Source organism: Epinephelus fuscoguttatus, linkage group LG23, assembly GCF_011397635.1.
Source record: "Epinephelus fuscoguttatus linkage group LG23, E.fuscoguttatus.final_Chr_v1".
In the NCBI taxonomy this organism is placed as follows: domain Eukaryota; kingdom Metazoa; phylum Chordata; class Actinopteri; order Perciformes; family Serranidae; genus Epinephelus; species Epinephelus fuscoguttatus.
Genome location: NC_064774.1, coordinates 2992744 through 3008325, shown reverse-complemented (window position 1 = coordinate 3008325; position 15582 = coordinate 2992744). Strand labels below are relative to the sequence as shown.

The window sequence follows — 15582 nt, the reverse complement described above, 5'->3', positions numbered from 1 at the left end:
ATATTGAAGAGGTTTTACACCAATGTTTTTTACACAACATTTTACATTTTTGTACACTGTTTAAAATTTCAATCTATATTTTATTTACTTATTTAACTCTTCTATATAAGTAGTAATTATTTTAGCCATTTTAAGGCGGAATATATTTTAGCTTCTCTCTCATGCTCTGTGCAATATGTTAACTATAATTTTATTTACATCTTTACAGCAACATGCACGTTTATTTTTACTGTTTATTGTTTCTGCACACAGAGAGTGGGAAATATTCCTGTGGATGAAGAAACTCAGAGAGTGGATACAGGATCAGCCTCAGAGCAGGAGAGTCTGATGGAGGGAGAAACAGACAGAGAGAAGCTCACAGCAGAGAACGGGACAAAACAGAATCAGAACAAGATGGAAAAAGAAAATAACATTGAATGTTCATTTGAAAAAACAGGACTTTCATGTCAGGTAGAAGAGGAAACACACCAAGAGAAGACAGAGGCAACAAAGCCTGTAAATTCTGAAACACCAGCTCAGGGTCTGCTGGATGGAGATGGACAACAACAGATCATGGCAGGAGGGCAGGCGAGGAATGATACTAATGAGGAAAAAAATGAAGAGCAAACACAAACTACAAATAATAATTCATCAGATCAGGTGCCAACTGATGAAGAAACACCACACAATGATCCCCCAGCAGGACAAGGGACAAATAGTGATTCAAAGAAGAGAGAGGAGCCCAAGAGAGAAGAGAGGTGGAGAGAAGAGAGCAGTAACAGAGGAGATGAAGCGGAGAACACAACAACTACAAAAGAAGACACAGCATCTCTGTCTCGGGGGAATGAACAAACAATTTGGCTCCCAGAAGCTCCTGCACATAGTGATTTATACAAGAAAGATGCAGGCAAAGAAACAGACTCTACAAATAACGAAACAGAGGGTGAGTGTTCAGCTGATAAAGACCCAAAGCAAAGTCATCCTACAGCAGTAGCAGAAACCAATCATGATTTGAAGGACACTAAAGAAAATGTCACTCCAGGCCCAACAATGAGTGAAACCCACCAAGAACAACCAGATGAAAATGGGGACAAGAAAAATCAAGAAGAGGGTCCAAACTCACTTGATACAGAAAAACAAGTCAAGAGTCAGATGGATGGAGATGGATGTCAGGAGGTCAAGGCAAGAGAAGAAAGAAACAGTGATACAGACAAACAAGAAAACAGAGACCAAACTGCAAATAACAATCCACCAGGTCAGATTCCAGCCGATGAAGCAACACAACACAAATATCTCCCAGCAGGAGGAGGGAAAAAGAATGAGGAGGAGACTGAGAAAAAAATTATAACTGAGGAAAAGAACACTCCACATCAAGCAGAGGAAGAGGGACACCAAATACAGAACAGTAATGGAAGAGATGAAGTGGAGGACACAACAAAACCCACAAAAAACAAAACAGATGGTGAAGGTCCAACTGATGAAGAACCAAAACGAAGTCATTTGACAGCAACTGATGAAGCAACAGCAGCAGGAGGAGGGACAGAGAATAATTCAGAGAAGACAGAAAACGATGAGAACAATCTTATAGAAAAAGAAACTCAGGGTCCAGCAGAGGGAGAACAACCCCAAGGACAGAATCATAACAGGGGAGAAGGAGGGGAGGACACAACACATGTAAAAGTAAACACTGATGGACAAACAGGTCAGCCCTCAGAAGCAGAGGTACAGAATAATTTGAACCAGAAAAATGGAGGCAAGGACACAAAATCTACAAACAGCAAAACAGCTGATCAGGCTCCAACTGAGGGAAAACCAAAACAAGATGAACCACAGGCAGCAGGAGGGAGACTCAAGCACTCCGTCAGTTAAGGATGAAATAAGAAAACCAGACCAGCCGCCAGCAGATGTATAGAGTGATGTGAGGAAGATACAAGAAGAGAGTGACAAAACAGGACCCCCCTGTCAAATGGAGCAAGAAACATGAAAAACAGCTCATTAACGGACAGCCAGTACAGCAGGCGATGGGTAATAGAGAGGAAGAAACAAGTTTAGGAGCAAAAAAAAAAAAAAAATCATAAAGAACAGATAGACCAACTTAAACTGCAGCTGTAGAAGGTCAGGAGTCAGTGAGAGGACAATAAGAAGACACTTCAGTAAGAGAAGGTGGATGAAGACAAGATGGACCTAAAAACACAAGAGGTTGTCTTTGAGTTGACCAGTTTATTCAGCAACAGATACATCCTGCATTTTATATGACCCAGGCAATAATGAAATTAGGCCAGTGACCTCAGCTGAGGATCATCTGAAGTTGGCCTCTCCCTAATAGACACTTGTCTATCAAAAAAGCATTAATAACAAACATAGTTTTGTAGAATTTAAATATAGAAATTTCCACCTTTTTTCAAAATAAATTAAACCAGTCAGTTGATTTTTTCCCAAATTTTTGAATGTTTGATGTTTATGGTATATTTTTTCCTTTTCTGTCATACTAACATTTCTGAGCTGTTCTTTAAGATGTTTTTTTATTATTATTATTTTCTATTAATCTATGATTCTTTTCTGCCATTATCTGCCAGTAAATCCTTATCTGTACAATAAATCCTACATGAAATAAACCCAAAGATCCCTGTCTGCCCTGCAGTCTTTTCTTGGATATTAAAACCAGCTAATATTCAGCATGCTATAAATGTTGATACCAATTACTCCATAAAAGTTTAACACTTTTAACACTAATAATAGTGAGTAACTTGACAATAATCTTCAAGATAATGTGCTCATAAAAAGATAAATAATGACTACTTTCTTCATGAGTCTTTCCTTCAACATTACCATTTGTGTGCTCCCTCAGTTGTGGTAAAATATAATACTGAGAAGTTACTGCATGGTCCCACATTACTTTATGATCGTAAAAAATTATTTCCTTTATTTATGAAAAATGTTGCTTAATAAAAACAGACAGCAGGATTCTTACAGAAGGTTTTGATATTATATTAAAATCACATACACACCACAGTCACACTATGCAAACCAGCTAACCCAGTGAGCTCATGATGTAGTACTGTCATACAGAAATTTCATCCTCCTCAACATTCAGTTTAAGAGCATTCAAACATAATACCACTGGGCAAATTAACTTGACCCCAAGTTACTTTTCTTTGCCAGGTGCACTGTTCTTGAACTGTAAAGTAAGTCCTCAACAGTCTGGAAAAACTTGCACCTGAAACTGGATCTTGTAAAAGGCAGTAACAACACTCTTTCTCTGTGACAGAAAGTATAGGTCAGTGCAACCACGTGTAAATTATTAACCATTATAACCATGTATTCATGACAGCAATATGTGAAGGGAGTTAGGGTACGAAAGCTGAGCAATAGCATTTGCCACTGGCATTTTTAATCAGACATCAAATTGGAATCAAATTCTCTGTAGTTTAATTCAAAAGAAACTGATGACTATCAGTCAGTTAATAAGGTTATTGGGAAAGTATGTTTAACATGCTACATACAAGCAGCGATTGTAAATAGTATTTGTGGTAGTGGGGTGTAGTTGGGGCTTAGCTGCAAGGGACGATGGGTGGGAGTGGCTTGTGGGAGCAGTGCCAAGGTTTTGATTGGTGCAAGTCTTACCTGTTGGCTAATTACATTCTCTCTTCATATGCAGTGGCATGCTGGACCAAAGGTAGGCACACACATGCTGGAGCTTGAGGAGAATGGGAAAGCTGTACTTTGAGTTTGTGTTATTAACTGTACTATAGACCCTGCGGGAATCACCCAGCAAGGTGGCAGAGGAGCGAAGAGTTAGAAGAGTTAGAAGAATGTTTGTGTTGTGAAAGCAAGTTTATGAGCAAAGAAAATCTAAACTGATAGAAAAGTGTGCCTCTGTTTGTGCTGAGTAGAACCCGTGGTAATACTGACCCCTGCTACAGTGGTTTATATCATTATACCCAGCAATGACCCGATCTCTTTTGCTGGTTGGTAATTTCCTTGGAACCAGCATGCCAGTGCTCTACGTGGATTAGAATAAAAAAATAAATAATTAAAAAATTACCTTTGTGCTTTGCACCCATCTTTTCCTCTCAGAGTAAAAACACAACTCAAATCTGAACACACAGACCTGATACACTCCTGAAATCACTGTGACTACAGTGCACAAATAGGGATTGCTACTAACCAATGCAGCATGACTTTTCATGGTCCTAATTCACACCAAAAAAAGATTATGGATGGTTTTAAAGGCACTGATTGAAATAACTAAAGAGCTTGGTTACTGGTGGAATTTGTGGATCTAAATACAAAGGTTATGGTTAATAAAGTTGAAAAAAATTGGTGGTATCCACCACTAAACCTCTGATGGTTAATAATGTGTCCTGAGGGCAAAACTATGCCAAAAAAGCAGATGACCGAGGATTGGCCCTTGTGGAACGCCAAATACCACAGAAAGCAGTTTGTTGTCTCAGGTGTTACTTTGTTTCCTTTCTTTTTATCGACTTGCTTGATTGATATTAAACTTAAATTTGACCTTTACCTTTACAAATTTTACCTCCACAAGAGTCAATTCATAGAAGAAAGACAACAAAACACTGACCCCACTGATATGAGTCAACAATAGACAGTTGTAAAATGTTACGTCCCCTATTGACCTTATTTTTCATGGAAACACAGAGGCAAAACAGAACGCAACCAGACGTTTTTTTGTGCGACACATCCGGTCCAACACTCCTGACCACTGTGTAAATATATATATATATATATATATATATATATATATATGTCACATTTTTCATGTCACTATATCACCGTTTAGACTAATCTGATGTTTGTAAAGTCTATAAACACAATGATTGAACAAACATTACTATTTCTGTGTGCACGTTTTGTAATTAATAACATGGTTATCGTAGATTAGCTGGGCTAACCGTTAGCTGTTAGCCATTAGCCATTAGCCATTAGCGGTGTCTGTAATAACTCAATAACTCAATAAATGGTCCGTGAAAAAAATATTTTTTCCAGCAGATGTCTTAGTTACAACATGATTGAGCTAACTGGAGCAGTATGGGAGGAGTGTATGTCGCTGACAGAAAGAAAGAAAGACAGAAAAGAAAAGGAAAAAAGAGATGGAAAAGCAGTGTACACCTCACATATTTATTTCTCACAGTTGCGCACACGTTTGGCTGGCATGCAGAAGCACTGTCTGCGTGTCTGTGTGTCGAGGGTGTGAGCCGCAGCTTCAGCTGCTCAGCTAGAGAGGCAGTGTAGCCCGGTGTGTTTTTTCGCTGATTCGGTTCTGCAGGTTCTCTGCTGGTACACTGGAGACGGGGATCAAGCAGTTTGTCTCACTCGGGATAGACTGTGCTTTTTTGATTCATAGTTTTTGTTTGACATGCGATTTATTCGCGTTTAGAGGGAATTATTTTTACCGGCAATTACCGGATAACGGAAACGTGGGCATAGTTATCTATATAAAATACACAGACTAACTAACTAACTAAGTGATTGACTAACATAAACAATTGAAAAAAATTAGCTTGCACCATCAGCTCTGGTAAGGGAAAGCATGAGGGAAAGCGGCTGACCGGAAGTCACGCACAAAAACACGGAAGTTGATCACTATTTACTTCCGTGTTTGAAAATAAGGTGGATAGGTCACTTACAAGAAAAAGACATTCTAAAGAAGCATCATTAGTGGAAAATACAAATCACTCATAGGATCCAAATATATATGTTGTATGTCTCAATTAATGTATGTATGTATTGCAGTATGAATACTCACATAGACTGTTCACAAGATTTATTCTGAATTTAGCTCATCAACTGCTACCCAGATTTCATTATCTGACTGTGTGCTTCATAGTACCAACATTCAGCTGTACATACAGCCATCCCCAAACCCAATCTTTCAAGGTCATTGTTCTTTTGTAACAAGCAGTAAGACTGATAGCTTGATATTGTCCTTCAGAACTCTGAGGTAATCTTCACATTTTGTTATTCTGTACACTTTCCATCACGCAACAACTCCACTAGCAGCAAAACAGCCCCAGAGCATTATTATCACCATGCTTTATGGTAGGAAGCCAAGAGAATTTCCCTCCCTCACATACCTTTTTGTTTAGCATCAGAAAACCTTTGCCTCTGTTTGTAACATTAAAGGTCAAACCTACTCATATTAGCACCAGAATACACTACACAGGAAGAGGAAGTTCTAACTTACATCGTAAGTCTACGTGCTTCTCAGACAGTCAGCAGCAAGGCAACATGGAGGTCACAACTCTCTGCTTCAGACTGTGTAAGTACTGAGTCTCACTCTGTTTTCTGTAATTTTCCAAAAAGTAGTTGGAAATTAGAAACTCAATCTACCAGCCATAATAACAGCTCTAACAAAAGTATTTTTTGCTGTCTTCCATTTCCTCTTCAGCAACAAATGTGTTGATGCTGCTGGTGGCGCAACTTCATGCAAGTAATGCTCGGAAACACGTTTTTTTTCTGGATCTTTCCTACAAAATCAAATTCAGAAAGATTTCTTTGAGATTTGTTGTGTGGCCTTGTAGCAGCATGATTAAAGATTAATTTTAGAACAACAGCCCACTAACAAATATAATTTCAAAATACAAACACCTTGCAAAATCTTTGTTTCTTCTGTTTCTGTCTCAGATACAGCTTTTTCTCGTATTGTTCCATCCAGACTGCAGCTCTTTGAATATGAGTCTGTCTCTTTTAATTGTGAGAGTGTTAATGGCTCAGCTGGATGGGAAGTTGTAAGAAAGGTGAAGGGAGAATTTACCACATGTGCTGCCAAGTGGAGGATGTACTCAGGATCCCTCTGTGCCATTAGAAATGCCTATTCATCAGATAGTGGAGAGTACTGGTGTCAGACTAAAGAAGGAGGGAGAAGTAACAGTGTCAACATCACTGTCACTGGTATGTTTAAATCTCTGTAAAACATCTAAATCTATCAGATTGTCTTTCAGTAAAGTCTTACCAGAGAGATAAGGCTTATACTGATCTTCACACAGTATTCTTTCAGTATAAGATAGCATGCCTTTGTTGTTCAGCTGGTTCAGTGATCCTGGAGAGTCCTATCCTTCCTGTGATGGAGGGAGACGCTGTCACTCTGCACTGCAGAACCAAAGAAGCTTCCTCCAATCTCACAGCTGATTTCTATAAAGATGGCAGCCTCACAGAGAGCAGCTCTACAGGAGAGATGACCATCCACAGTGTCTCCAAGTCTGATGAAGGACTCTACAAATGTAATATCTTTGATGTCGGAGAATCACCAGTCAGCTGGATGGCTGTCAGAGGTGAGACATACATATGTTTATTTATTTTCTCCCCACAGCGTGACATCTGCCCAGGTGGAATATGGTGTTGTATGTCTTGCTTGTCTCTTTATCTATTTTTAAAAAAATAACCCCTAACACCCTACAGTTTCCTACGTAAAAGCTGTTGTTTTGGTTTTGCAGTTACAAAGCTCTGGATGATGTAATTTACTTTTATTGGTGACAGAATATTTGGGGGCACAAGTAATTTGTCCTTTGCACAATCCATCAGGGACACATTGACAAACATTGCATATGTTTTAGTTTTATGGCACATACTCTTTGTTGTCTTTGCAGAACTTGACAGAGAGCCTCGTCCCTCCTCAGATGACTCCTGTCACAGTTACCTCTTCTCAAGGATGGTGTTCACCATTGTGGTGGTGGCTCTGTTGCTACTGCTGCTGGGACTACTTCACTGTTGGAACCCAGGAAGCACATATAAATAATACACACAAACTTAAATGTAAAGGTGTGAACACTTTACAGTTGATCTCATGGAGAATTAAAGTTGTCTTTTTTTTCTAATTTTATGTTATTTTTTCTCCAACCCTCTGCCCATGGAGAGTTCCTTTTTGGTCACATTGTCTGAGCTACAGTAGTGGGGAATCACTTATTTTATATTTTAATATAAGTTTAATCTAAATTTTATATTGTGTAACTTCTACTGCTGTTGAAGTGGGATATAACATGTTATTCTTTCAGCCACTGTTAGACTGTGTCACCAGCAGAAAAGGTTACAGTTAAAACCACAGAGGTACTGACTGACGCATGAACTATTTTCAAAAAGGCGATCCGTCAGTACAGCATACTGTGTTTTGTATTTTATTTAGACACAACTTGCACTGGTGAATTTGAGCTTGTCAAACACAAACCACAAGAGTAAGTAACAGGTGGAAAAATGTGTGTCATGAAGCTCAAGTATCAAGAAAAAAACAAAAGTTTGACAGAGAGACTTACAGCGTACCTTTTGTATCAGGAATCTACAGGCAATTTAAGAGTAGTTTACTCATATAGCACAACAGGGTTGTTTTAACAACAATAAAAAAAAGGATCAGGGATTAAAATAAATGAACTACAGATATCGCCTTTTTATTCTACATTGTTCTCCACTGGCAAAGCATGCATAACTTGCAGTGTAATTTGACCAGTCTGAGATTTAAATGTGTTTTGCTGGTAACAGCTAAGGAAGCCTCAAACCACTAGGCTCAAGCAGAGATGAGAAATGTACCGCAGAGGTCTGGTAAGATGACTTACTAAACTAAACTCAATATGCCTAGATTTTTTTCAAGATGATTTTTCAAGACTTCAGCCCCAACTGGTGCTGACTCAAGTGACATCAGTTAAGGCAACTGTAGACTTTTTACTACTTTTTCATATACGCAGCAGAACTCCCCATCATCTTTCAAACAGACCCCGAAAGGCAAAGCAAATTCAAAGTACTTTATTCAATACAATTAAAAGCACTGAATATGAACTGTGAACTATAAAAATATAAAAAATGAGTTGTAGTCATTTCAGCACAGAAGCTGTCGGTGGACTCAAGTGTCATCTGCATATAATAGTTACTTTTATAGTTTTATGTAAATGATGTTTAAAAAAAGAAGCCCAAGGTTTGAGTCTTTGCAGAATCCTCAAATCATGTTGGTTTGCTCAAGGGACCTCTTACCTACAGGCTGAGACAGGTCAGTTGTGTTTCCTGATCCAGTGCCGTCATCATCAGGGTGACATTTATCACTGTATTCCAAAACCATAAAAATGACAGGAGGTTTTGTGACACTTCAGTAGCATCATGTTACTGTAACAACAGTCATAATTTGCATGGCTATTGCTACTTTGTCAGTTAAACATAAACATAGCTTGTTTCAGGTGTTTCAACAAACAACTTACACTGTAATTTTTCTGGTTAACACAACATCTTCCTATCAACTACTGTTGACACTGTCGGTCTTAATCAAAGTGTATATTTTAGCACAGAGGTCATAGTAAGTGATTGTGTTTTACTGGTTTGCTTTATATTCAGTGGTGTTTCCACTAATTAGAAACAATTATCAATACAGTGCAGGCTCAACGTCACCTTTTAACTGTTCCAAAAAGTAAATGTTATAAGCTTGGTTACGTTAGGTTTGGACTGTTATACTGTATTTTATTCACTTGCGGACCCAATAGTGTAAACACAATGCATCATTAATGATTGAATGTGTGTTCCTGCAGGTCTGCTGGAGAGAAAGGAAACTGTGATGAACTGTTATTACCCATCCCCTAATATTCTTTTCAAAATTTGTTGCAATAGGAGGACTTTTTCTGAAGACATATTCATCTTTACTGTTTCACAAGAGCAGCTTTTATAGTTTTGAAAACAAACAATAGTTTTTTGTTAAAGAAACAAAAAGTTTTGTATAAATAGTATATCTGGGGCGTCGGTGGCTTGGTGGTAGAGCAGGTGGCCCGGGTTCGAATCCAGCCCGTGGCCCTTTGCTGCATGTCACTCCCTCTCTCTCTCTCCCCCTTTCACACTTGTCTGTCCTATCAATTAAAGGCTTAAAAACGCCCAAAAAATATCTTTAAAAAAATAAATAAATAGTATATCTGACTTTGGTAGTGACATGTTGCTCTCTGTCATTTTATGATCAAAGATTTATTGTGATGAGTTTCCCATTGCCTGGTTGATTTGATTTATTTAAGAGCAAGCCACTCGGTCATGTGCTACTGTTGCGCCCCAGTCTAGGGCTGTTAGAGTGTAACATAAAAAATGAAACAGCATATGTATGAGCAACAGTGAGCCATTTACTGCTAATACACTAGATCTGAGAGTTGATTGCAGAAAATAGTTTTCTGCTAAACGGGAACTGCCCATTGTTCCGACATCCCATTGTTCCGACCATATTAAACTCATTGTTCCGACGTCCGTTCCGAAATCATCATGATGCCCTGTGGTTAAGGTCTGGTTAGGTTTAGGCACAAAAACCACTTGGTTAGGGTCAGGAAAAGATCATGGTGTGGGTTAAAAAGAAAGTGACAAACACATAAGCCGTGAGCCTGCTCAGCCTCAAGCCAGTCGTGGTGCACCATACGCCCGCTGCAAGCCGTTCAGCACCGCGGACAGTCGGACTAATGGGTTGTCGAACCAATGACATGGACCCCTGCTAAACACAGGCGATACAAGAAACTCAGGCACAGTATGAAGCAAGGACTTAAGTGTGAACCACGGCCAAAATAACAAAGAAAACCCAAGAAGCTCAAAAGAAGCAAACACAAATACATTAATAATGCCAAGGGCCACTGACCAAGTGTCAGTATTTGACCAGTTGGGATTGAGACAGGAATGATCACACACTCTCTGAAAGCATCAGATTTGTTAATGGTTACATTCATTTTGCATGTATTCAGTCATGAGATAAAGTAAGGACCACATTAGAATAAAAATGCATTTTATTTAAAAGGTGCTTTTCAAATACAGAACAAGATATATGAATTGGGCAGACATTTTGTTGCTGGGATAAATCAAGTGGTAGGGGTTGTACTCTTGGCAAAGGTCAGAGAGATAGGTGGGGGCTAGGTTGTGGAGGGCTTTGAAGGTGATCCACGCAGAAGGTTTTTGTAGTCAATCCGGTACTGGACCTTGGAACTGGAAGTCAGTGTATATGGATGATAATGTGAGTGAAGTAGTCACATGATTTGGTGCACGTAATGATCCGGGCAGGTGAGTTTTGAATGATATGAAGCCTGTTAATGAGTCCGATGGGGAGGCAGGAGAAAACGACATTACAGTAGTTAATGCAGGATGTAACAATTGCATGGAACAAGACTTCACTGCTGGACTGGGACAGTGATGGGCGGAGTATGGAAATGTTGCAGAGATGGAAGAAAGCAGTCATGTTTTATTTATGTGGGGTGGGGTGGGGTGGTAAATTAATGAATATATGTTTACATTTGTGTGAAAAAGAATCCAAACAAGCATCACAGAGATTAAGGGTCTGTGTCCACATGGCATTATTTCTCCAGCAGAAAGGTGGTGACAGGGTGCTTCATCCCAGCACTTTACAAAAAATTCTCCCAGTGCGTTTTGTAATGATGTGTTTCGAATGGGGATGTTTTATCTGACAAAATGTTGACACTGATGTTAGCTAGGTAGCTAATGCAACACGACATCAACAGAGGGTTGACTACACAGTCACATTCAAGCCTACAAAGTCAACTGTAATGAAAGCACAACAGTCACCAGCAACATCCAGTGTCCATTCAGCTGATCTGCTCCCAAAAGATTTCTGTCTTTGCTGTGACAGTAGACAGTAGCCCTGCGAATGGAGCAGCAATGACATCACAGCAACGAAGTGCTATATCATGAGAAACTGGACTTGCTTGAGTTTTTTGGAGATGTTTCACCTCTTAACTTAAGTTTCGTCAGCTCTGAAGAAGCCTCTTGAATGAGAGGTGAAGGGCTTTAAGAAACTCAAGCAAGTCCAGTTGCCTGCAATATAAGTCACTGAAAGCATAAACAAGTCCTTACATGTTATACCACACTTCAACAGCAGTAGAAGTTACACATTAGAAAACATAAAACCTAGGAGTACCATAACATAGCAAAAGGTGGGTATCTAAATAAATGTAAATGCAAATAGGGTGTAAATATCTAAAGAAAATGCAAATCCAAATTTTGCAAGGTTAACATAACCAGCAACTGAAGCCAACATAACCAGCAACTGAAGCCAACATAATATAACCAGCAACAGTCCAGCGCCTGAAGACAGGTGAGCAGGTGAGTATTCAGTCAGTTCAGTTCAGTCCATTCTAACCTGCCATTGCTAAGATATGTTGAATAGCCTTATGGCCTGGGGGACAAAAGACTAAATGTATGCACATGCACATTATAGTCTGCATTAAACCATCCAGGGAGAAAATAACAGTCTATGTTAGAATACGAATGTAATATAAGCTTTCATTTAGTTTGAAAAGGAGTTCACTGTTCCTTCCCCCTGAACCCCTGACCTTATCATTGAAACCAAATTAATGCATGCATGTGGCTTCAAGCTCATTCTGGTTGCTCAGGGTCAAACTGATGTAACTGCATCATGTTGGTGGTTGACCACAGCCAGTTTACATGCTGCAGCAGCTCTTTTTTTACCCCTTTATATACAGTATCTTGAAGCATGTGACTAAAGCAGAGAGAACAATGTGGCTTAACTGCTCCACTCTCATAAAAATAGATGCTGATGCTTCTCCTTACAGTGTGACTAGATCATCCAGCCAAACTTGCACTATTCGAAAGGTTAGACTAAAAAATGCACATTAACTAACAATCCAGTCACACTCCGAAGTCAAATACTAGCACTTGACCAAATGTTGATATGTGACAAGGTTGGAGTGAGAATGTATCGCATTTAACTATATTTTAAATCCAGACTGAGTTTGAAACTTAAAAAGTATGTGTTTACAAGTGTCTTTATCTGTTTTGTTCCAGAGTAAACATAAAATGCAAATACATAACATTTTGAAATATTAAAGGTCTGATGTAGCTTTAGAGTAATACTGAATAACCTATAATAAAATGAAATGACAGTATTTGTGATTTGTTTTTTCTTCCTTTCCACATGGAGTCTTCCTCAGTCAGGCATCTCTGCTCTTGACCTATAAGACAGAATACAAAAAAGATAAATGTGTGGTAAATATCATAAACTCAAGGGTCACTTACTCAGCTTTTTTCAGGAGTGTTAGACAAAAGTAATGACCTGATGAAAGTCATGACCTGCATTTAGAAATGAACCCTTATATCCATTATATTCTGTGTTCTTGACTGACTTGTGGCCACTTGGTTTCACATTTAGAGGAAGACACATGCCATGCAGCTTTAGTGTGAGGAGTTCAAGATCACTTATGAAAAGTAATTAGGCAAATTAAAGGCCCACACACATTCAACCAACATCAAAGAACTGGAGGAGACAAAGACTGTTGTGCTGCCTCACGTTGCCCGTGTCTCGACCAAAAAGTACACCGCAAAGACGACAGCCTACAGTCAATTAGCACATACATTCTGCACCTACATGAGAGGAAGAAAGCTCTCCATAGCAGCAGGTGGCTACAGTCTGTATTCATCATTCAAAAAGGGAAACACAAACTGTTGAAAGAACAATGATATTTACTGTGTGCCAACAAACCATAACACAAACTGTTATGTGTCTTATTTTTGCTTCAAACTTCTAACACCTATTTGACCTCAGTCCTGTGTTTGCCTCCTGTACTTGGGTTTCGCTTCACATCAACTGAGTTGAAATGCCAATCAGAATGATTTCACTCACCGACGGGCTGTGACGCTGATTTAACATGCTCAATATTCACCGAAACATTGCTGAAAAGGGCTGACTAGTGCCAGCAGTGCGGGACACAGGGCAACAACTATAGGGCAACAGATGCTCACTAACAGACTGACATTGACTGATGGCTTTTGGCTGGTTGACCTGGTGTGCCTTAAGAGGAAGTAGCTGTTGTAAGTCTTACCTTCTGGACAGTTGTTTCGATAGGTTTCTGCTCTGTTGTACTTGGGTCTTTGGCTGCTGTGGGACTCAGGCTCACTGTGGAACTGGATAATCTTGATTCTGCTTTACAAACAGGGGAAGACATAAGATCATCTTAACAACAATTTTAATGAAATTACCTAAACACTCATGTAATTGTCAGGGCAATCCCTTGTTTCTGCAAAAATCATCCTGATCTTTCATCTGGACAAACACCTTAAAGTCAAACTTTCCATGTGCAGCTCAACCACCTCCTTGTTTCACAGAATATTATAAAAGAATATTTTTCTTTTTTCCTTTCCCAAAATCTTGATTTTTTTCACAGTGCTATCTGCATAGTTTTTGAATCTTCCATGTATTTATTTATTTATTCATTTATGTTTTACAATTATTGCAAATACTTTGAATTTACTATAATGTATATGACCATCAGTGGGGTAAGTGACAGCAGAGGTGTCTCTGTTGGGGTCAAAATAACCATAGATCACTATTTAAGTCTACATGGTGATCTTATACCAGATCGAGATATACTGTTGAAATGTTTGTAGATGTGAGGATATTTTGGAAGCATCAATAAGTATGTGAGCACTTTCTTAGAAAATGCACAAAATTGTCCAAATACATTGTAATAACATACGCACCATGTTGGAGAGCTTTTGGAGTCTGACTTATAGTCAACGTAGAATAAACCGATTGAAATGAAGACTCATCCTTATCTGATGGGAACAAATATCAGTTAGTAACAGACACTCAGATGACCTGAAAAGGGCATGTTATAAATACTAACACTGACAGATTGAAGGGGTCATTGCCACTCACATTTTTCAGCCCGTGGTTTTCTGGTGTGGTTTGACCCGAGGCTCAAATTATCAGCAGCGTCTGCAGCGTCTAAAACAAAACACCATGTGTGACACACTGAGAGGATGCAAAAATAATTCACGTCAGTCCTGTGGTTCAGCACGTCTCAACCAACATGTCAACTGCCACTTTCAACATGAGACAGCAACAAACAGACGCTTTTATTGTTACTCCTATTTTCTCTCTACATGTAAAGTGAATCAAACCTTTGTCTTCTCTTGGTTTTATGAAAACGACTGTATACATCACATCGTCTGCATCATCTGAATCATCTGAAGCATTGTCCCTACAGACTGAAACATAGAACACATTAAGTGTGATATTTTAGCTCAATTCTTTAGTCACTTAGTTAAAAGAAAAGACAAAGAAAAAGCATTCAAAAAATTGCATGAAGCAATAAAATCTGATGCATATTGAAAATATTAATAAAAAACTACAAGGACAAGCTTGCACTCACATGTTTGGTTGTCCTTAACTGTGTGTGGTGCTGCTGTTCTGTTCTTTGAGGAAACTGATGGAAAGAAAAGCAAAACTAGAGATACGGAAAAGAACAATTTAAAATGTCCTCGTTCAAAAACAGTGGATAATATTCCTTAACAACTCTGATGACTGTTTCCTTAGCACCATAGCCAATCAGACAATACAACATATAACAGCTTTAAGATGGAGAGTAAAGGAGGGAGCAGTGCTTACAAATGAAACATCAATATTAAGTAATTGTCCACCAGGTAAAACAATAAAAACATTTTTGCTCAGAGCTGAGTCTCGCAGAGAAAAGGAGGACCTTCCTCTTAACAAAGCTCCTCTTGTATGACTTTCATGTTAGTATAATAAGTATAGGAATTATTAGATAAACACCAAACCCAATGTCTAAAAGGATGCTATGTGCTTTTTAACTTAAATGGCTAGAGTTATTTTTCTCACTT

General features: G+C 38.8%; 2 protein-coding genes across 3 annotated transcripts in view; both read left to right on the top strand.

Moving 5' to 3' along the window:
• The window catches only part of LOC125883973 (butyrophilin subfamily 1 member A1-like), a 28471-nt gene extending 27278 nt beyond the window's left edge, over nt 1-1193 (top strand). For both annotated transcript variants that reach the window (XM_049568664.1, XM_049568663.1), the window contains exon 6: nt 253-1193. In XM_049568664.1, coding sequence (XP_049424621.1) covers nt 253-278 — 26 coding nt within the window. In that variant the 3' untranslated portion in view covers nt 279-1193. The remainder of the gene's footprint in view (nt 1-252) is intronic.
• A 5009-nt stretch (nt 1194-6202) lies between these two features.
• On the top strand, nt 6203-8626 carry LOC125883982 (low affinity immunoglobulin gamma Fc region receptor II-b-like). Its single transcript, XM_049568675.1, has 4 exons — nt 6203-6430; nt 6625-6891; nt 7026-7271; nt 7587-8626. Exons 1-4 carry the CDS (start codon nt 6403-6405, stop codon nt 7733-7735), a joined length of 690 nt encoding a protein of 229 aa, XP_049424632.1. The 5' UTR covers nt 6203-6402; the 3' UTR covers nt 7736-8626.
• The last annotated feature ends 6956 nt before the right edge of the window (nt 8627-15582 follow it).

Coding starts and splice junctions, on each gene's coding strand:
- LOC125883982 (XM_049568675.1), top strand. CDS start 6,403: ATGCTGCTGGTGGCGCAACTTCATGCAA. Junction 6,892..7,025: donor TGTCAACATCACTGTCACTG/GTATGTTTAAAT, acceptor TTTGTTGTTCAG/CTGGTTCAGTGATCCTGGAG. Junction 7,272..7,586: donor CAGCTGGATGGCTGTCAGAG/GTGAGACATACA, acceptor TTGTCTTTGCAG/AACTTGACAGAGAGCCTCGT.